Genomic DNA, 22,734 nt, shown 5'->3' on the forward strand with positions numbered 1-22,734 from the left:
GTCAGTTTACGAACCGAATCATGTTAAGTGACTTGGTAACATTAGCCAAAATTGTCCACCCTGTCAGCAAGCTTACATGTTTCGAAGTTTGTATAATGTGTGCTTTAAGTTCATTTACAGTAAATCTTTACTTTTGGAGGGTGGAATATAGAAGCCTCAAAAGCACCTTATGGTGAAACTAATTAAGACATCACAGAATTCAAATGTGATTCCGTTCATTCAGTTTACACATATTCTTCATCCCTCCGTGACTTGGGTTTCTGTTGCAAGCGCTTTACTTTGGACGGCTTTTCAGTGACTCATCATTGGACGTATCAAAGTCACTCATTATCATATCACTCAGTGTTGTACAAATGAAATGCACAAAACCCGGAAAATGCATTTATTGACGTTTATTCAGAGCCATATGTGGAATTACATTTATTAGCTCCTGGATGTATTATACATTTGAAATCCAGAAGCTTAGAACTGTGAAATAGTTGTGCTTTAAAAAAAAATAGTAATTATGAAAAGTACAATGTACTAGTGCAGAGGTGGGCATCGAGGGCCAGAGTCCTGCAGGTTTTGCATGTTGCCCTTCTCCAACACAGCTGATATATGATCAGCTCATCAGCAAGCTCTGCATAAGCCTGATAACGATCCTGTTGATTGGAATCAGCTTGTGTTGGAAGTGAGAAACCTCCAAAACCTGCAGGACTTCGGCCCTCGAGGACCGAGATTGCCCACCTCTGTACTAGTGTATACTACTTTGTATTTGCTCTGTGATTGGCTGGCAGTCAGTTACCCTACCTCTCACCCAAAGCCATCTAGGAGAGGCTCCATCTTAACCTGCTACCAAAGTGAGGATTAGCAGTACACAGGATGAATGGAGTATAATTACATATTTTCATGCGTTTAATTATCTCCCCAAAAATAATAACCATTGCCAAATCACAAGTACACACTAACTACGCAATGAGACTACTGAGCAAACAAACCAAATAAACACATTACATGAATTAATAACAAATTAAATTACACATCTCCAAAACAATTCATCAATAAATAACATGTTCCAATAATCTTACTACTCTACTGTTGAGGCTTGTTATTATATATGTTTATTTTTTTTTTTATGAATGACATAAAATAAACACAAACACTGCCAATCAACAGTACCAGTATTGTAAGAAACGTTTTTATTTCTTTTATATATTTTATTTTTAAATCTCATTAAGCCTTCCTGGGTGGAGTTTGCATGTTCTCCCCGTGCTTGCGTGGGTTTTCACCGGGTACTCCGGTTTCCTCCCACATTCCAAAAACATGCATGGCAGGTTAATTGAACACTCCAAATTGTCCCTAGGTGTGAATGTGAGTGTGGTTGTTCGTCTCTGTGTGCCCTGCGATTGGCTGGCAACCAGTTCAGGGTGTACCCCGCCTACTGCCCGAAGCCAGCTGGGATAGGCTCCAGCACCCCCGCGACCCTTGTGAGGAAAAGCGGCCAAGAAAATGGATGGATGGATGGATGAATCTCATTAAATTTTTCACTCGTCCCTCGCAAGGTGTTTATAAACTGCGTGCTTATTGCGCCACCCACATGCAAAGCCGAGAACTGGAATCTTTGCCCTTTCCTTCACTTTCCTTTTATGTCACTGTTATTTTACGCCAGTGCGATAGGGGGCGATACATCTGCGTTTATCTACTTGCCACTCGTCTGCCAAAACAAACAACAACGAGAAGAAGAAACAGAAAGCTTTCTGCTCCATGGCACCCGATAACGAACGTGCTACCAAAATATGCAAACAATGTTCATATAATTTCGCATGTGACACGCTCTCTACATGGAATGTCACCCCGCGCTCGCCATGGCGGACTATCGCTGCTTGTTGGAGCTAGACCTTTCTGCTAAACACGACCGGTGCCGTTTTTTCGGCCCCGTTTGTGTTGCTAGCGTTAGCCACATCGGCTGACACCACAGATCTTCGACCGAAAGGTAAAGCCGGAGTTGGTTCGTCGCTATGCGGCAGTCAACCGCAAAGTGAGGCAACTCTGGACGGAGCTTGCAGCCGCCACACAGGAAGGAACAAGCGAGCGCGGCGGTGGTTTTAATATCCCCAAAGGGGTCTTATAGTTTTCGGTATGCTATTTAACAAGTGGGGCGAGAGACTTTAGTGGCAATGCTATGCCTGGCGAAGGGTTAGTTTACTCGGCTCGGGGTTGTTTGCGCAATGGAGCGTTGGCGGACAGCACGCCGCTGAAGGTCTCCCTTGACGCCGGCTAGTGGGTGAGGGCACAATCATGTCGTGTAAAGCCACCACCAAGGACAAGAAGACGAGCTTCGGCAAGAAGCTGTTCAGGCGAGGCTCGGTTCGCTCCGTGGGTAGTTTTATGAGCAGAATCCTCAGGACACTCACAGCCTTGTCCCACTTTGGTTCGGAAGTGCAAACCGACGACGACAAGGATGACGGGGGCTTCTCCGCGTTTCAGTCCGGACTTAAGGAAGCACCCTTGGAAGACGGGGATCTCGGGCTGTTGCTCTCCGGCGACAGGATTCCTGGCGTGGCCGGGCTGAAGAACCACGGCAATACCTGCTTCATGAATGCCATTCTGCAATGCCTTAGCAACACGGAGCTGTTTGCGGAGTATCTCGTCCTGGAGCACTCTAGGCAAAGCCAGGCGAACGAAGAGGACAAACCAAAGACAAATGAGGTCCATCTGCAGAAAAAAGGTCCCTTGGCCAAGGGGGAAGTGACAGAGCAATTGTCTGGGCTTGTTCGGGCATTATGGACTTTTGAGTACACCCCCCAGCACAGCCGAGACTTTAAGGTAAGGCTGACACACGGGATGGGCACTAAAAGACCATCATTTTTACATTTATACCGACTCTTACCACAACAGAAGTTCAAAACTCTTTCTGTATGCGAATAAACTTTAAAGGAGACAATTTTCTGAAGGTAATGTTCATCTGTCCAGTCAATAAAACTCAATGCAGCTCTGCTTACATTTTAGCTGTGACAAGATAGGTGGGACATTGTCTGTGGAAGATTTTTTGGGGTGTGTTTCTGAAAAGTGTGGGGCAGCTATCGAACACATTAAGATGGGGGAAACGTCATCTTTTTTTATAGCGCTTTCAAAGAGACGCAGCTGACACAAAGTGCTTATAGAACACACAGCATTTAACATTAACACACTCATAACAAACCAACAAATCTTTTTTTCCCATTCCTATTTCCTACATAAACTTTGATGGTTGAAGTGGTAATAGATGAAAGAGGAGTGATTCAGTCTCCTTTCAACAGTTGATCAGATACGTCATGATCACAGCATGCATGACGACACACATCTGCTACGCTATAAGTTTGAAACACGCCACTGTACCATCTGTTGATGTGTAATATACATCAATAGAATGTTTCAATGCTCCCATTTGGATCCGCTTCACTACCAATTGCTGAACACTTATTTCCTTCCACATCTCGCATACACCTCCGTGTTTCGCGTTGACTTTCTTAATCCTCAGCCCCACCTCCCATCTATTCAGCCGTACCAGCGTAGACTGTTCAACATTGCTGACATCTTCGCTGAGCAAAAATGGGGTTGTGAAAAATGCTGCCAAGGCAGCAGTCTATTTACTGGCACAGAAAACGCAAAGCGCCTTATGGCTTTCAAGCAACGACAATGAAAATGATATTGTGGCAATTTTAATATCGCGCTATTGCCGTTATTGTTACATTGCTACGACTTACTAGCAGATAAATTCCAATGATGAATACGCGAAAAAATGTCCAAAAAGATACCTATAATAAATACAAAAAAAAGTTAAATATTTATGTACTTTTTACTGAAATTTAATTTTAAAATTAATGAATAAATATCTGGTGCTAAAATATTGTATGCAAGCTAAGTTCTTTTAGATCCACATTTATTTCCATATGATAGAATTAAGTTAGGTTTTAATTTGCTTACCTAGAATTCCTATCACTAAATGTCAATAGCCTAATGTGTGTACGGTGTAGTTGTTTTGTTTTTCATGGTAGAAAAAGTAGAAAAGTTTTAGGCTCCGGTGAGGTTTCCCAAACTGGTGATCAATGCCTTAGTTTAGTTGTTTGCAAAAGTTTTCCACCAAGTACCACCTCAAAGAATACTTAGCTCTCCAAGTATGGTCCCACCATAGACTTAAATAAAGTCTAGTGTGTGTGTGTGGGGGGGTGGGGGGGTACTTAAATAGTGATTAACTGAAGATGTACTGTACTGCACATAAAAGGCATTGTCGCTCTTCTTCTGGGTACACTGAGCTGTGCTAATCCAAACACGACTAAACGCACCCCGAATGTCTGTTGCAGAACGCGGTGTCCAAGAACGCCACACAGTTTAAAGGGAACGCTCAGCACGATGCCCAAGAGTTCCTGCTGTGGCTGCTAGACCGAGTGCACGAGGACCTCAACACCGTCAAACCCATCGGCAGGCCAACCATGAGGGTGAGGTTTTGATATACTTTGTAGATTTGTGTAAATATGAATGTGAACTTGAATGTGACATATGAGAATGGCTGCGAGGCTACTGTAAAAGCCTGCTGCACCTGCATTATTTATGACTTTCAGTTCTGCCGTCATAAAAACACGTTTGTGCTTGTTCAGCCACCTATCGACGAAGATGACCGAACCACAGAAGGACCCTCCCCGCCCATCTCAGCTGGTTCGTTTGTACAGGAGCTCTTCCAGGCTCAGTACAGGTAAACGTCTGCTACATTCCTTACCGTGTGTCTACAGTACGAGTTGACTTATAGTTATTCTTTTTTAAGGTCTTCCCTCACCTGCCCCCATTGCCAAAAACAGAGCAATACCTTTGACCCCTTCCTGTGCATCTCCTTACCCATCCCACTACCACACACGCGGTAAGTGGACAAATTGCGGTGTCAAAGTTTTGCTGTTTTACAACAGGGGGGTCCTCGGTTTACAATGGCCCAGACGTGGTGCCCTATCGAGTGAGTTCTACATTTTGTAGTGGCGTTTGTAGTGAGCATAGGTTATCCCCTTTAAAGTGCCCTCGATGTATCCCCCAGTGTAATAAAAGTACAGACGATGCTTGCTAGATAAGCAATGTATCCCATGATGCATTCAAGTCATGTCTAGTTTATTTATATAGCCATTTATCACAAAAGTCTCAAAGGACTTCACACACCCACAGTTGACAAATATTAACAACAACGGCACTGTGTCAGTACAGAAAAAAACAAAGGAGAAAATGACACAGGCAAGGAAACTGTCATACTAATTCATGAGCTGCTTTTCTATACAGTGTACTTGTTTACATTTAAATACAGGGAGACTTGAAACCAATGGCTCAATACACATCTGTGCTCTACTGAGCTTAGTTTTGACTTTTGTGATGAGGCTATTATGAACTGTCCAAACAATAAAGCAGAGGAAAAAAAGAGAGATGTGTGCTGGCTTTTACACGTCTGCATTGTGACAAAATCTTTCTTTTATGGAGCAATTTTTATATTTTAAACAAGGTTATACATTTCAAAAGCAGCACACGTCATTTTATTTTATTTTTTTTTAATTTTCAGTTTACTTTAAACAGGTGATATTAAACAATTTTGGTATTGTGGTATCACTGCTGCTGTATATTATGGCGGGATGATTAATCGAAATGTTATCATGATTTTGATTTAGCCTTTTCTCGATTTTTAAAATTTAATAACAGAAGAAAAGTGATTAATGTGCAGAATGGCACGGTGCGTTTACATGTTTCCTACATTGTGAAAGTACCCTGAATGCATTATTTTGCTTCTATTGTGATTGTGTGATTCCTAAGCGTCCTTTAAGCTACTTAATGACACCCCAGTTGAAGTTAACTGTAAAACTAAACACATGACAAGGAAAGGAGGATTACATCCACTGTATATTTAAAATACAAAACATGCTTCATCTTTAAAACTGTCTAGTGCTTATGCTAAAGTAATGGAGGATCCCATTTCAAATGCTTAACAGGAAATTAGCATTAGCTTATGGAGTAATTTTCCTTCAAATAACAAATATTCACACATAACTGCAGTCTGAACACATACCCACAGGTAAGAGAACACTACTCAAAGGCACAAATTCTTCCCAATCTGTGAATAACGAGTTATTTTAATAGAGTTAAATCACAATTTTCTTCTGTTCTCATAGTAGTGTCCATGGATGCATGACAGCACACTGCCCCTAAGAGGCCAAAATGCATAGCAACACCCAGTTTTTGTTTTCCATTTCTATGTTAGTGTATATTCTAATTTCTTATTTTGCTTTCTTAGTAATTTGATTTCTCGCTGTCCTTTAAGTCATATTAAAAGCTGAGTTCTCAAGGATTCTAGAAAATTTCCTCAAAATTCAAGGATAGAAATATCCAAGGACTTTTATTTTGTCGTACAAACACACATTTCAACATGACATTGCACAAAATACAATCCCTGACGTCCCAGGTTAGCCCACTAAATCAGATTTATGAAAATATCGTGAGATTAAATAAATATAATAAAGAGGGGAGTGTAATGCCTAAGTTTGAAAATGAAGAATGAAAATGCAAGAGGCTTGAATTTCACATGATAGTTACAATGTTATTTTATACTTGACACCAAGAATAGTGTTCAGGAATAAAGTTTGAAGGGATGAATGGGCATAAGGCTATGATCATAGTTTTGAGTAACGGTAGTTAAGTTTTTTTTTTTTTTTTTTAGTAGCAACAAATATTATGTTTTAAAATGAATGAATAATCATTTTATTAATCGTGATTTCAATCTCAATCAAAATAATTGAGATTATTTTTTCCATAATCCTTCAGCCTTACTGTATATGGTCCACTATATGAAAATTGCTATATAGTGATTAGGCTGTAGGGAATGAGTGAGTGATTCCAAACACAGGCTTACTCTAAGTACTTCACAGCTGTGTACGGTTAATGATAGACTATGGTGCATTCAGACTGGCGTACAAATTCAATTTACAGCGTAGGAAAATAACCCTTTTTAAAATGAATGAATGAATGTGTGTGTGTTTGTTTTCCAGGCCGCTATATGTCACCGTGGTCTACCAGGGGAAGTACTCTCACTGTTTGAGGATCGGGGTGGCTGTGCCCCTCAACAGCACCGTGTACCGCCTGCGAGATGCCGTGTCACGTGAGACCAACATGCCAATGGACCAGGTGTTACTGCTGCTTCTTGACAGCCAAATCCACTCTGCTTCAACTCGTACACATACTTAACGTACCTGTTTGTTTTAGTTCATTATGACTGAAATGTACTATGATGGCTTCCATCGTTCCTTTTGCGACGACGATGATGATCTGGACATCATCCAAGAGAGCGACTCCATCTTTGCTTTCGAGACACCGGAGACATTTAAACAAGAGAACCTGCGCACAAAAAGAGGTAACTCCTGTCTTGTGTTTTTTTTTCTTCTTTTTTTTCACACTAATCAACACTTAGGTGGAAGGCTGGATTCACACTGCATGGTTCAATTGACACAATTGCAATATGTATCATGGCAGCTTAAATAGAAAAAAAAAAGCATGGAATTGGATCAAGCCTCTCCCAAACATGGATCAAAAATTTGATACAAACTTGCAGTTTAAATCCAGCCTAAGATAACTAATTACTTTGTACAGGAAGTCTTCTGGCCAACCTGAATCACAACAACTTGAAGTACAGCGTGGAAAACGGCTGCACGTCGTCTTTTATGCAGGGCGTCTTGACCCCCGTGACATCCCCAAATAAGAACCTAGCACCAGAGAAAATTATCCTGCTGGTGTGCAACAGAGCCTGCACTGGCCATCAAGCAAAAAGGTCAACCTAACTCCTATCTGTGCTGTTATGCTTCTATGGCTTAAGATGTGCACTTTGGTAAACTCAGTTTTGTGTTCTCAAAATAACACTTGAGCCATTACTACAGTACCTAAAGAATAAGGAACTGCCACATAACAACTAACGGATGATGTGTTGATTTTGTTGTTTTAGGTTTGGCTTGCCTTTTGTACTGTACATGGAGCGCACGGCCACCTGGGACACACTACAGAAGGAGATTCTGGAGAAAATGCGGCATCTTTTGCGACCTGGGGTTTATATTCAGGTAGGAAATATATATATATTTTGTTATAGATTGAGTAAATTGTTGGAGCTTTTGTGGAACAATCTCCACACACAGGTGGGGCCTTTCAGTCTGCGTGTGGTTGGCGTTGTTGGGATTACCTACCTCCTCCCTCAAGACGAGCGACCGTTGTGTCACCCCACGGTGGACAGGTCAGTTGTTTTGGCATCTCGAATTTCACGTCAAGGAAAACACTCTTATCATCAATCACACCCGCAAGAAGCATGTTGTTTACCAACTCACAGCACAGTTCAATGACAGGTCCTAGCATGTCTTCAAATGCCAGTTTAAGGTGTTTTTTCTTCTTTCCTGGCCTGCATGAAGCAAGCCAGAACACCACTCAGGCACAAAGATGCATCAGTCAAAAACACCGTTGAATTTTTGTCCTTAGGGGGGCTGTCATGATAAATATGATGGAACTTTGATTGCATGCTTCTGTTACGAGAAATTGTAGCTTGGGTCGTTGAATGCACAACTTTGCACTAAAGTCACTTAACTATCTTGGATTGGTGTTGTTTTGTGTGTGGGGGTTTCAGAGCATACAAATCCTGTGGACAGGGCGGACCTCCCCACGTGAAGATTGTGGTGGAGTGGGACAAAGAGACCAAAGACTAGTAAGTGGGGTATATTTTGTCATCCATATGCTAAAAGTGAGTTTAACACAAGAACAGCATATTTCTCTGAGCCACTTTGATATGACTATACTTAAAAATTGCGGTCAAAAGGTTGATTATGTCTTTTATTTTGTAGACATTTTAATATGTAATTCTCTGGCATAATGAAAGGCCATTTATTATCGGTGGAAAGCTGCCTGCAATAAAGCAAAAATGAATTGGCCTCTGCCGGGTTTTGTCATGTTTTAACTTAATTGTGTTAACCCAGAACACCACAAGCAAATTGACTTTATTTTAACCGCAGTCTGTTCGGCCACACGGAGGAGGAGTACATCCCTGACGCTGAGAGTGTGTATCTGCTCAGAGAACAGCACCACCAGCCGCAGGCCTGCACACTGGCTCAGTGTTTCCAGCTCTACACTAAAGAGGAGCAGGTAAACCCTCATGATAGGCACAATAAAGCTTATTCACACTTGATGATGAAGCACAATTTGATCAATGAAACATCAAGATTAACTTGTGTCGCGATTAACTCAGGCCCAACTGAAAGTAAGGTAATAATTGACCCAATTGTTGATCAAGGAAAAGTTCCCAAATGTATATCCCTAGAAATAAATACTGTATATCTCCGTCTGTGTGTCTCCATTTTGCTCAGAGCATGTCAGTGGGGAAATTTTCTCCATGTTTATCTCAGTGCTCATTCTGACACTAATAACAGAGTGTTTAGCTCTGTGTGGTTTTGCTGTGTATTTGACTCCTAATGGTACGGTAGGACTAACCTAGACACGTGAAGTGAGTTCCAACATAAACATTGTGGTTCCAGTCGCCGCTGCGCGAAAAGAATGCAGTGGGGTAGAAAACGAGGAGAAAGCAAGTGTCTTGTTTTTGCTATTTTAAACCAGCTTGTCCTTGACGACTGATGTTGTGGTTCTCGTGTGTTTCAGCTGGCCCCGGATGACGCCTGGCGCTGCCCACATTGCAAACAGCTGCAACAGGGCCGCATCAAGCTCAGCCTGTGGACGTTGCCGGATGTGCTCATACTGCACCTCAAGAGGTTCAGACAGGTACCTTGGAGTTTGGACTATAAACTGCAACCCCCCCCCCTTTAAACCTTGTGACTTAATTATGTGGCTTATTTACAGATTTTTCCTGATGTCAAGAACATCATGTTTACCCTTTATGAATAGCTTTTGCTTTTAACTTCTTAAATTGAATTCACACACATTAACACGTTTGTTCACTCACCCTACTCATGCAACAAATGTTAACCTTGGCCATTAAACAAAGCAGTCCATCCGCCAAATCCCAAGATTTTTTACCTTATTTTTGTTGTGCATATTTTATCGTGGTCGCTTCTGTGTTGCGTTTTCCATTGTGGTGTTTTCCATTTGGGTGTATTCATGCTTTCTCTCAATTCAACTCTCTCTCAACTCTCCCGGTATGTGCAGTATTTAGTTCAGCATAGGGCGGTGCCATATGGCCCAAAAATCAAATTTTGATTAAAAAAAAAGTTATATATTTTTTTGTCATTCTAGACGATAACAATTTGAATTATTTACAATTAAATAAACAACAAACATTTATTTAAAGGTGTTATTTATTTATTTTAAAAATCCTGTGCAAAATGCTCAGACATCAATATATACTGATTTTAAATCCGTTTTAACATCAACTTAACATTCATAGCTTCAAAAAAGAAGTTATTCATAGCCTGTACATAACTTCCTTAAATGCCACCAGCATTCATCCAGCATTCTGCCACCTGTGCATAATTACAGTTTACAATAACATTTATATTTATAATTAGGGATGTTCGATTCCACTTTTTTTAGACCGATACCGATACTCAAATCTTCTGTACTCACAGAAACTGATACCAAGTGCCGATACCATTAGTACTTAATGATACATAAAATAAAAGACAATGACAGATTTTATTTTAAAGACCAATTGTAGCAAATTTCCTTAGAATTGCTTGAAATTAATGGCAATTATATTCTTTAAATTTGCTCATAAGTCATTTTGCATAGAGCACACAAAATGAATTAAAAAAAAAATAGATAAATGAAATGAAACAAATAATCCAGTGGCCAGGGGGAAAAAAAGTCCCAATCAAAATATGTGTTTGTAAAACTTCCTTTTAAGGAATACAGTAGGGCTGCAACTACCGAGTATTTTAGTATTCAAATACTCAACTGAAAATTCTATCGCGTATTGCTTGGATAAAGAATAATTTAAAGTACACAACAAAGAAAAAATAAAGACATTTTCACTTAATAATAAAAAACAAGTTTGCGCAATGGTTTCCTTCTTATTTTTAAATCAACAGTTAATTTTTTTCAAATTGTACACACATTGTACACATTCTATGCATTTATGAATTTGGAGCAGTTGACCAGTAGGCGTAATAAGGCAAATTAAATAGGGTATTTTTAAGGCATTTTATTCTGTTACAGGTAAAAAAGAAAATAAAAAAAAGCTTGTGATGAATCTGTAGACACGAAACACTTAGCTACTGGAGTATTGCCCTACAGGCCACATCGGGAGCCAGTTGAAACGTAACGTGGCGGCCTTCACATCACGCTAAAATAACATAGGGCCTATACAACATATTCATGTATCGTGTCGTTTGCTCCATTCATGGCGCCTTGAGCGCAAATGCAGAAACTTATCCCACGCCAGCCGCGGCCCCGCCTGAAGCAGGTTGACTGGACGTGGGGCGGCGAGCGCCACTGACCGCCGTCCCGCAGCTTTGAGCCGGCCGCGCGGGCTCCCGCGGGTCGCCGCACCCTTGGCCTCGTTCGCTACGGGGTGCTCTCTCTCTCCGGTAATTATCTTTCCGCAGGTTCACCTACGGAAACCTTGATCATCGTCGCCATTTCTGCTTTCTGCTCGCAACTTCGATTTATTTTTTTATTCCTTCGTTCCCGCTGCTTGAATCAAATAAGTAACATCCGTTTCTTCCTTCCCTTGCGTTAGCGATGTAAGTGGCTAAATTTAAAGTAGCTAAATTTAAAGTAGCCTGTGCGTCTGCTCGCCAAAGCCTTAAATAAACGAGTACTTGTGGCAGGAAAAAGCTCTCAGATTTTTCATACTCGAGGTACCTGTGGCGGTCAATAAATGCAAGATAGCTATTTCAGCCTTTAGTTCCTGACCGGTAAACGGCCACAAGAGCGGGGACCGATACCATTAAATATGTCTTCTATCGGCTCGATACCGATACCAGGTATTGGTACTCGCCCTTTCCTATTTTTAATATAACTTAACAACTACGGCTTTTACTAATCCAGAAGAAGAGTGTATTTACTGTATGCTTATACACACACATGCCCACATATTTTGATTTATTGGCCAGCTCCAATTCAACAGGAAGCCAACAGTTCACCAGAAAAGAGGCAACGTGTTCATTTGTCACAGACCTCTAGAGTGCAAATAGTTTGGATGCATTTGCGCCCTAATTTATCATTGGTACAACTATAAAATAAGAGGTCACACCGGTGCGCTCTTTTACTCCTTGATTTTTCAGTACATGCAAATCCCTCTCTTTGTTTGCCCATAGGAGGGTGACCGCAGGGTGAAGATGCAGAACATGGTGAGATTCCCTCTGATGGGCATGGACATGGCACCTCACGTGGTGAAGAGAAGCCAGAGCAGTTGGAGCCTACCTTCGCACTGGTCACCGTGGAGAAGACCGTACGGCTTGGGAAGGAACCCCGACGATTTCCTGTATGACCTGTACGCCGTGTGTAATCATCACGGGAGCATGCACGGGGGCCACTACACGGGTAACGCAGACATCACAGCCGATGAGTCATCGGGATGGGCAGCATTTTTAAAGAAACATTTCTTGTGTGTGCTCACAGCCTACTGTAAGAACTCCGTGGACGGTCAGTGGTACTGCTTTGATGACAGCGAGGTCGCACCGGTGGCCGATGACGACGTGTGTCAGCAGACGGCTTACATACTCTTCTACCAACGTAGGACCGCCATTCCCTCTTGGTCAGCCAACAGCTCTGTTGCAGGTCAGTCTGGGTCAGATCATTTGACTGAAAAGAGCATGTGGAAAGTATTCACATTGCTTGACTTTCACTCTCAGATCATCTTCCTCCATTCACCCGTCTCTTCCCGCCGCTTGTCTTACCACCATGGGGAGCAGAGCATTCAACCGCTGTGCTCCCCGCCTCTTGAACCCATTGCCCCCTCAACTCAGAAACATAGACTCTTTTACGCAATTTAAATCACAACTCAAAACACACCTGTTTAAAACTGCATACCCAACTTAAATGTCATTCTGCTCTTCTACCTCACCCATATAATGCATTATTATTATTATTATTATTATTAACACTTTTTCCAAATTTTGTTATGCAACTGCCACAATCAAAAATTGGGTAAATAATTTTTTCCCCTCAAAATTCTACTCCACATCCATCCATTTTTCTAACCTCTTATCCTCACGAGGGTCGCAGGCATGAAAACTTTAATAAACTCTAAATAAATGAATTTGAAATAAAGCTCTTGTTTATCCTGTTTCCACTGATGGTCCTTGAGATGATTGAGAACTTAATTGGATTCCACCTAAGATCATTTTAAATGATTGGACATGATGTGGAAAGGCACACAACTGTGTATTTAAGATCCCTCAGCACAAACCAACCAGAAAAGAAAGTAACTTCATCCATTTTAGACTAAGGTTGTCAAATCATATAGGAGTTAAGTACTGTGTATACATCCCTGGTGCTGTTCAAAAGTGACTCTTAATGATCCATCTCACAGGCTCTACTAGTTCTTCTTTGTGCGACCACTGGATCAACAGGCTGCCCGGGAGCAGAGCTGCTAGTCTAGCTTCCGGCGCCTCGTCTAGACGCACCTCACTGGCTTCGCTGGCGGAGTCGGTGGAGTTCACCGGAGAGCGTAGTGAAGACGACGGTGAGGCCAAGCTTAGTTTCCTTTCATTTGCTCTCTCTTGTGACAAAGGAGCCATGCATACAAGATTGTTTCACTTAATTATGACAGACATTTTTATGGCTTGTGTGCAAGTAGTTGGGTATCTCTAGAGATTATCTTTTATTAACAGCATTAGCTTCTCAAAAGCAGTACATATTTATTTGATTGTGAAGTAAAAATGATGTTCTTGTCTAATTCACCAGGATTCTGAAACGGGCTAATTTCTGCAAGACAAGAAATAGTGTGTGAAAAGTGACCTGTAATTCTTTATCCTTGGGGTATTTTGACGAAAGCATGTCACATACATGCTTTTAAGACACCTGCTTTAAATTGTTATAACTCTTTTTAAGCTTTTCAGATTGACAACTTTCTGAATATTGTCAAGTTATTTTAAAGCCTGTATCCAAAGCGTCATTGGGTTGGACTTCAATGGGTATCATGATACACTTTAGTTTTCTTTGTAACACATCATAGTTCATGAATGTGGTCTCTCCAATAACAATATTGCTGTTAAAATCAAATGAAACATTAAGTCAACTCAACCGTTTTAAGACTTTCTCCTCACCTTTGTATTGAATTTTTTATAACGACCAAACAAGAAAGCACGATGTGACATGATGGGCTGCAATGAAGGACAAGGCGTGGTGGTCCTCCATTCTGGCAAAGCTCGCCTGCCGTGCGAAACTGAAACAGATGTGAGCTCGGCCCGCTGTTTGTGGCTCACATAATGAGTGACTTGCGCCGCAGACTGCTGCCTCAGCATATAATGTCCTTCCCGGGAGCGTGTGGCCAGCATACACAACCTTATGTATTTGCTATTACCAGTGTTTGGCAACACGCTTACTGCCTGTGTGGTATTTTACTGAGTTAAATGAGCCGGAACATGCAGACACTGACAATTTAGTGCTGTGCTGTATGTATTTATTATTTGATCATTTATTTAAAATTGTTATATGTTAAGTATTAAATGCGACAAAATATGCACTTTTAAGAACATGCAATATATGATATGGGTACTGAATAATGTAATATCGATATCATTGTCATATCTAACATGTACCTAAAGCAGTGCTTGTCAATTATTTTTTGTTATGCCCCCCAAGAAATCAAGAAAATATTTCACCCTCCCGCCAAATCTCCACCACAACTATAAATAGTAAAAAATTTCTATAAAATTGTTAAGTACAAATCTGCAGAGGCGCTAATACTACTTGCGCACTCTGCGGCGATGAGCGCTCCACTGCCACGTATTGTAGCGGATGTGCAATTACATTTAGAATAATTCTAGTACAGAAAAAAAGTTTCCTTGGGTCACAAGTGCCCCCCCCCCCCCCCTGGAATCGCAACACACCGCGCTAGGGGCCCCTTCTCCCCTATTTGAGAAGGACTGACAAAGGAATGCCATTTTTATTATCTAATGAAATAAATATTTTTTTCATGTGGAAGAATAATCAGACTCACTGTATTCTTATTAATTGTAATGACTTAAAACTTAACCTATTGCAAATCTGCAATACACATATTTTACGGGCCATTATCGAAATGACGATATTTTTTCAATATATTGTGCATCCCTCGTTCCCTCAAAATACTCCTATGTTCAAGTGTTTTACATACTTTAAAAACTGTATTTCTTGTCTCACTGACATTGGGCAGTTGTTAGTGATCAGGGCAAATTCAACTTAGAACACACACACACACACACACACACGAATGTGAGGATAGACAGAGTGAGTGTAGTGTGGAAGGAGTACTTTTGATTTCATGGGTGTGGAAAAGATGCCTTGCTCAAGGGCACCTCAAAAGTAGCCAGGAAACAGACTAACATCTCTTCAACAACTAGTTGATGTTTTCCCAACATGGGCAAAAGCCCCATGTCCTTACAGATTATTGTCCGGCCATCGCTTGAAAGTGGTTTTGGATTTTCAAACAGCCTTGTTTATAATAATATATTATATATGGGTTGGGAAGCACTCTAGCAACCCAACTATTTGTAAGCAAGTCCTTAGAAATGTATTTGACAAATGTCCCCTTCAAAACAACATTTGATGTTTTGTTTTTTTGACAGTAAATTACACTGGATGTTGTTCATGAAACCTTTCTTTGGTTTGAAGGCGGTTTCTCCGTCCGGCCCTTCGTGAGGAGCATCCAGCGCCAGAGCGTCACTACCCGGTCGTCCATTGCCAGCCCGTTAGCCTTCAGCGACAACACCGTCAAACCCTCGTGGTCACTCTCAGCCAAGTTGCAAATGCGCTCCAACTCACCCTCTCGCTTCTCTCTGGACTCGCGTTGCTCTCCGCCCCTTGAGAAAATCGGCGAGGCCTGCGACGACCGTGTGTCCACCTCCTGCTTCGGGAGCTACAGTCGGCACGAGCGCTACTTCGGCGGCAAGACGCCGCTGTCTGCGATGGAGAGCAATTACAGTGAGCAGGAAAACAACAAAAGATTTCTGGACATGATGTACTGCCGCGCTCCTACGCCTGTGGAGAAGATAACGGAAAACAACAACCAAATTACAGCAGTAGACCAAAACATTCAAAACGCCCCCACGAAAGATCAGAAGCATAAGAGCAGCACAGGCGGTTTTGTGTCCAAGGCAGAAAGCGCTGCCGCCACCAAAACCACCAAAGCAGAGGAGCCAGGAAAAACCTCCAAGAAGCGCCTGTGCTCAACCCACAAGCCTTCGCCTTCGGAAACGCCCGCCAGCACACCTGTGAAAGGGAAAAAGGCGACTGCCACTAAAGACAAGAGTGAGAAGAAAAGCATATCCACTCCCAGCAGGACCCCATCCAAAACCAAGGAGTCGCTCCCGCCCTCGGCCTCCACGCCGCAACATCGGCTGTGCGTGCGCTCAACTTCTCAATCGTCAGCATTGCCCTCTCCAACCACCAAGAAGAACCCCGGCGTCCATGAGAAAAACCCGGAGAACGGTCGCAAGCGGCAGGTGGAGAGAAGCTACAGTCGGGATTCTGTGGTCAACGCTCAGAGAGGAAGCGTCACCACGCGCTCTTCCGCCCCCAAGGCGGCGGACAGCGGCCGGCTGGAGCGGAGGTCCGTGCGCAGCTCCAGCAGCAGCTCCTCCGTCACCAGCCTGCGCTCGCCCAGCGTATCCACCAGAGACCTGCAGCGTGGCAGCAAGTCAGAGGAGAAAGGCTTGTCCTTCTTCAAGAGTGCCCTGCGACAACGGGAAAGCCGCCGGTCGGCCGACTTGGGGAAGAGCACGCTGCTCTTCAAAAGGGCCTCGGAGAGGACGTGCAAGCAGAACGGGCAGGTTAAGGAGGGTGGCGTTGAACACGCAAAAGCGACGGACGCCGCCGCGGCTTTCCCGCCCCCCGCAGACGCTACAAAATCCGAGCCCCTCAAGCCCGCGGGCTCCCTCGGCCGATCTCTGCTGCACGTCGGCAAGTCCAAGTCTTCCACCGCGGACGTGAGTCTCAAGTCTCCCGCTAACGGGAAAAAGCCCATCGAGAGAAAAACGTCTTCTCGGAAGCTGTCGTTGGGCACTCAATCGCCCGCACGTGCCACGCAGCGGCCTCAGTGACACAGCTAACGTACGTACGTACTCCTCTCTCTAAATGCAGCTATTGTACATTCTTTGTGCCTACCTTCTACTCATAGCGCTAAGTATTCCAATTTCACGCACAAAAACAAACTTTTGACTCTTTTTAGAATTTCAAATCATATCCAAGGCTGGATTTACACTGAAGGTCCATGTGTCCAATTCCAATTTAATGCCTTCAACGAATCAATGAAAATTCTGCATTTGTGAATTCACATATCAGATTTTTGTCCACATTTGGAAGATTTTGGTTGATGTCACGACAGCAAAAAGCAAAAAAAAAAGTGCTAATTATAGGGGAAAAAATGGAATTTGTGTCATTTTAAGCATGCAGTGTAAATCCAGACTTCGTGAATGGCTCCCAAACTGACTTTCTCAATGACATCTCAATGGCCTGGCGTGCTGTGGAGACCACATACAAACACTTACAAAAAGTGTTTTCATACTAGCCATGTTTTAATAAATGATTGAGTAACCAATTAATTTGCTCAAACACATACAGAATAATGGTTTGAAAAAAATGTCAATACCACCAACATATGAAACTCTACCAGAAAATAGTCCAATTTGTCTATGATTTTTCAGATATTTTACAACTGTTTTGGTTGAAATTTTATGATAGAAATGTTTTTTATATGGTTGTTTTTTCCTTAAAAAAAGCTGAGTTTTGGAATGACACCCTTTAAAAAAAAATATGAATAATATATATATATATATATTAGCTATAGATGCGTCTGTATAGAAAGTACAGTATATAGTATGAACTGTTGTTTTTATGTCTTTCCAAAAGGAAAATGAAAAATGATCTTAAGCGCCTTTTCAACACTAATAACGCAAACTGGTACTAGTCTACTACTGTATGCATCACTGAGTAGGAATGTTGTATTGTTCTGCACTTTGAGTAGTTGACTAGTTTCCTCTCCTCCAGTAACTCATGTAGAGATAACACTAGAAACTTTAACAATGTAACCCTTCCGCGCGTCTTCTCGGCATCATGTAGTTTCATGCCTTAGAATCAAAGGGTACTATCATGTCATGTGACTTGACGCCCTCCTTCACGTGGTGCTGCTAACGGGACGCCGCTCCAATCAGACTGATCGATTTAGAAGCAGGACTCAGTAGAACCCAATCGGCAGCGTCACCTGCGGTACCTCACTCGTTATGTACTTCTTCATCTGCTTGAAAATGCTTCTATAGTGTTGTCATCACATCATGCATTTGCTAGTCTAAGATGTCACGGCGTTAAAAAAAACAAACACTAAAATGTCCTCGTTCTGACTCCTTTACTTTTCCACTACCCTAACAGAACTATTTTTTTTTTAAATACAATAGTTATTTTACAACATGTACAAGTGTGCATAAAGCAGGGTACACACATAAAGAGTTGTGAAATGTAAAACCATACACGGTGAGGAAAATAATGGCAACTAGTCTTACTTTTTCTTTTGAATGTGTGTGATAAACTTTTTGGTAACACTCATGAATCTGTTGTAGTACCAACACTGACCTGTGAGAGGCAGCATGATGTCACAGGATATCTAGAATGCTGGAAAATACAAAGAAGAAAAGCCACTAGGTTGACTAGCGGCTCAGAGGCGTTGAAAACAGCCAATAGTTGTTGTTTTTTATTTATTTTTTAGTAGCCTTTGCCACACACACATATAACAGCCGTGGTAGGTCACACACCAGCCCCACTATTACGCACACGCGCTGACAGACGACAGTAGTCGGGAAAAAAACACACAATAGTTGTTTTGTTTGTTTTTTGCCAGGTGAAAGATCCAGCATGTTAGATACCCGTCTCAATGCCTCGTGAGACTGAAAGCTAGTGTGGGCCAGTGTTACAGTTCTGTAAACCCTCCCCCTCTCCAAACCCTTCACATCTCAGCTCTCAATACAGCAATGAGCAGTCAAATTGCAGCTTTTGCCATTAGAAAATTAGACAGTTTTCCATCAATTTGTTTGGAATTTTTTAAGCAAATTTATGAGCAAAACGGACATGCGACTTATGCCCGTTTCCATCTGTTCTTCTTCTGCGAATAATGTGAGGGGACTACAGCGGCGGTATACACTATAGAGATGTGATCCATCAGTAATTTAAAATAAGAAGAAAAAGAACAGCAGGAAGCGACTGCGACGTGCGATGACATCGTATGAGTTTTCTTTTGTAATTCTTAATGAACCCTAGCATTTCTTTGCTGTTTTCCATCTAAAATTGCATTAATATTCCCTTCTTTAATTAATTCCAAAATGATTTCTCATTTTCCTTTTATCAATACGCTTCAAAATCCACCCCCTCCAAGCGTAAAAACTTTTTCGCAAATTTTCTGCCATTTCAATTATATTCTAAATGCAATTAATTGCTCAGTCGTAGTACAGACGCTCCCCAACTTACGAACGAGTTACGTTCCGAGCGATCGTTCGTAAGGTGAATTTGTTCGTAAGTTGCTTCAGTGCTATATTTTGTATTATAATTTATGTTTAAAGAGAATACGTACAGTACTGTACTACGTATGTTAGAGAGCGAGAGACACACACAGTATGTACATGTACGTAATAAGATAAATAAAATGAAGTTTAACTTACTTTTGGAAGATGTACTCGATGCTTAAGGATTTGATGGAGGAGGAGGAGGAGGAGGAGGATTTTATATCATGAGAGGTTCTTCGTCGTCGCTGGAATGGGCTTCAAAAGTTACTTCCTCCTCCGTAACTTCAATGTAGGAAGAAGTTGAGGGTCGCGGAGAAGAAGATGAGGGTTGATGAGTATCTTCCTTGGAGGATTTACTAGAAACTGGCCGAAAGAAGCGATCTAACGACGATTGCACAGTTTTCTTCTTTTTTCATCATAAATGATGCGGTAGCACTGTATGGCATCATTCAATTGATTTGCAACCTTTGTGCAACGTTCAATATTTGGGTCTTGCTGCTCGAAGAGTGCGATGGCTTTATCTATGAGCGACAGGCGTTTCTTCTTCTTCCTCCTCCTCGACACGTTGCTGAGCCTCCAATGCTGGGTGAGCTCTCACAGCGCCAAGCGTCGGTATTAGCGGCGGAAAGAAGCACTACAGTACTCGGAAAAAGGTGCGCAATACAAAATCTAACTTACAGCATCTCTTTCCGAACATTTTTTGACATGCGCGCAGACATGTTCGTATGTACCGTTGTTCGTAACTCGAATGTTCGTAAGTAGGGGAGCGTCTGTATATACAAACCGGACTGATCTCAAATGCAAACCGGTACATCTCTGCCATCTACTGGCAGTTGTGCGTCAGTAAAGTTGTTTCTAGGTTTGAAATTCACAGTGGAGCTGCAGCAGACCTTTTTATATACATGCTCAAATATGTCTCGATTGTTGGTATGTGTGTACCTCGCTTTAGCCAGATCATACCCCAGAGTATACTACATCCTGTAAAGTGAGCCAGCCTTTAATACAAGATTGGGTTAAAGTGGACTGGCTGACAAAATGTGTAATGCTCTATACACAGACTGGAACATATTAAGGGTATAATAAAATAGGCTAGCCCTATACATACAATTATTGTTTAAATACTAATTTTAGAAAATAAGTTACAAAAAATTGTACGAGTAGTAGCAATTATAACAGGCCGCTATTTGCTTCCATGTTAACCACTGCACTGTGATGCTAGTCCATAACATATCACGTATTCACATCGACTGTTTACATGATCCTCCATCTTTTTTCTTGCACGCACGCGTTACTCTTTGTGAAAAACTGCAATAAATTGTCTTCCTGTCATCTTCAAGTAGCATCATGTCACGTTGGAGTCACTGCGATTTGTAAGGATGTACAGAAGGGATGCATGTACAGTAAATGCTCAAGCATGCTCGTCATCAACTATGCAAGTCTGTAGTGCTCGAGCATGTCTCCTCATATCATGCAAGCTTCATTTGCACGCGACATGCACATCATCGGCATTCTATATCACCACTGTCTGTACTTTGTGCTCTATGGGTGCTCCGACACACACACAAACACACAAAACCAGATTTACTGTTGCACACCAGCAGGACGCAACACTACGACTGTGATGTTTGTTAAAAAAATGTTTAGCACCTCCCAAATGAGCATTGTGTTTATGTAATGTAATTAATAGTTCATTTGTAGTTTTCGCAGCAAAATGCAATAATGAAAAGTAATACATTTCTAGTTTTGTACTATAGTATGTGAGGAAAGGATGGTCACATTTCACACATCAAATGACCTGCTGGTAATATATAACATACATTGAGAACGTTTGTGTTCTAAATTAAATTTGCAGTGCATATATATTATATATAGAAAGCCTCGGGAAAGTATCAAATATACTGAATGTTTTAAGAAGCCTTATTAAGAAGAAAATAAGGAGCTGTAAAAGTGATAGAATGTTATTTTGTTTCCATCAACTGGATTGTTTTTTAAATTTTTACATTGTCCTCTTTTTTATTTTTTTAGTAAGGCAACTTTACTTAAGGACACTACATTGCTGAATGAAAGCACAGCACGTTGGCGAGTTGTACTCATGTCTGTTGATAGATTTGTACAATCCAGTATTTAGCTTTTTTTTTGTCTTGGCAATTTATTGGGTACAGCCCTGCAATCTGCAATAAATCCCCCTCCCCTCACTAAGAGTGTTATTATTATTATTTTTTCAAATCTAAGAAAACCCATCAGGTTTACCAAGGCTGTTTTTTTTATGTTTATACTTCCATGTGAACCAAGGGGGAAAAAATATTCAACATCACTCAAGTCTTCTGTGTTAAATATATATATTTTTTTTATTGTTATCGTGTATGCACTTTTTATTTGTATTATTTCTTCAAATGAACAATTGTGTACATATGTTGCTGGTTTACCTATGTAAAATAAAAACAGATGGAAAATAATGTCACTTAAGAGGATTTTTTTCCTTTATACACACACTAGGGGGCGCTTTTTCCTCACAAATGTGCCTCTGCTTGACAACGTATATTAAGCCCCCACTCCTTCATTTATTTAATATTAAATACTGAACTATTAATACACATTTATTGTATTTTTTTATCACCAGGAGGACATTTCCACTTCTTTTCTTGCCTCCTCTTGTATTGCATTGTGTGACCAGAGATCAATGGTCATTGATGGTTAGAATGCAGTAAAAAGGAGCTGCTAAAGGTTACGTGAGCTGTGTCTTATTGAACAAAGCTGGTTATTGGCTTTGAGGCACAACCACTGGGACGGGGACAATCGCTAAAATGTAGGCGCAAGAACAGAAAATAGGTGGAAAATTGCTTCTACTTTTATCAGATGTCAAACATGTTGCTCAGATGTACTGCAACCATTCCGAAACTGCATGGAACAATAAAGAAGAGCTATCTAGTGTTGGATGTCATTCAAAACGTGGAAGGTCCTTGTGCACAGATAGAGAGGTCGATGCATTTGGTTACCATCACAGGACAGGCACATGGTCGGAGAGGAACGCGCATTTGATTTCTATCACAGGACAGGAGATGACAGGACAGATGGTCAC

The 22,734-nt window shown here is 41.5% G+C and overlaps 1 protein-coding gene across 4 annotated transcripts; it reads left to right on the forward strand.

Moving 5' to 3' along the window:
* The first annotated feature begins 1,719 nt into the window (after positions 1–1,719).
* On the forward strand, positions 1,720–22,111 carry usp31 (ubiquitin specific peptidase 31). 4 transcript variants are annotated; one of them, XR_013291210.1, is made up of 16 exons: positions 1,720–2,805; positions 4,323–4,457; positions 4,617–4,711; positions 4,781–4,873; positions 7,029–7,164; positions 7,243–7,390; positions 7,627–7,804; positions 7,976–8,257; positions 8,642–8,719; positions 9,024–9,153; positions 9,664–9,783; positions 12,279–12,504; positions 12,583–12,741; positions 13,496–13,648; positions 15,781–18,902; positions 18,998–22,111. XR_013291210.1 is itself a non-coding variant. In XM_077558482.1 (16 exons), exons 1-16 carry the CDS (start codon positions 2,278–2,280, stop codon positions 17,205–17,207), a joined length of 3,813 nt encoding a protein of 1,270 aa, XP_077414608.1. In that variant the 5' UTR covers positions 1,720–2,277; the 3' UTR covers positions 17,208–22,111. The 4 variants fall into 4 exon arrangements, 3 of the variants coding, with proteins under 3 accessions (XP_077414608.1, XP_077414607.1, XP_077414609.1); XM_077558482.1 differs by having other exon boundaries at positions 7,976–8,087; positions 8,163–8,257; positions 15,781–22,111; XM_077558481.1 differs by having other exon boundaries at positions 15,781–22,111.
* Positions 22,112–22,734: the final 623 nt, after the last annotated feature.

This window comes from Vanacampus margaritifer, chromosome 2 (assembly GCF_051991255.1).
Source record: "Vanacampus margaritifer isolate UIUO_Vmar chromosome 2, RoL_Vmar_1.0, whole genome shotgun sequence".
Lineage (NCBI taxonomy): Eukaryota > Metazoa > Chordata > Actinopteri > Syngnathiformes > Syngnathidae > Vanacampus > Vanacampus margaritifer.

What these genes read in the sequence shown, in the direction of transcription:
- usp31 (XM_077558481.1), top strand. Translation starts at nt 2,278, where the DNA reads ATGTCGTGTAAAGCCACCACCAAGGACAAGAAGACGAGCTTCGGCAAG. An exon ending in ATCCCACTACCACACACGCG is followed by an intron (nt 4,874 to 7,028) that starts GTAAGTGGACAA and finishes TTTGTTTTCCAG; the next exon opens with GCCGCTATATGTCACCGTGG. An exon ending in GAACCTGCGCACAAAAAGAG is followed by an intron (nt 7,391 to 7,626) that starts GTAACTCCTGTC and finishes TACTTTGTACAG; the next exon opens with GAAGTCTTCTGGCCAACCTG.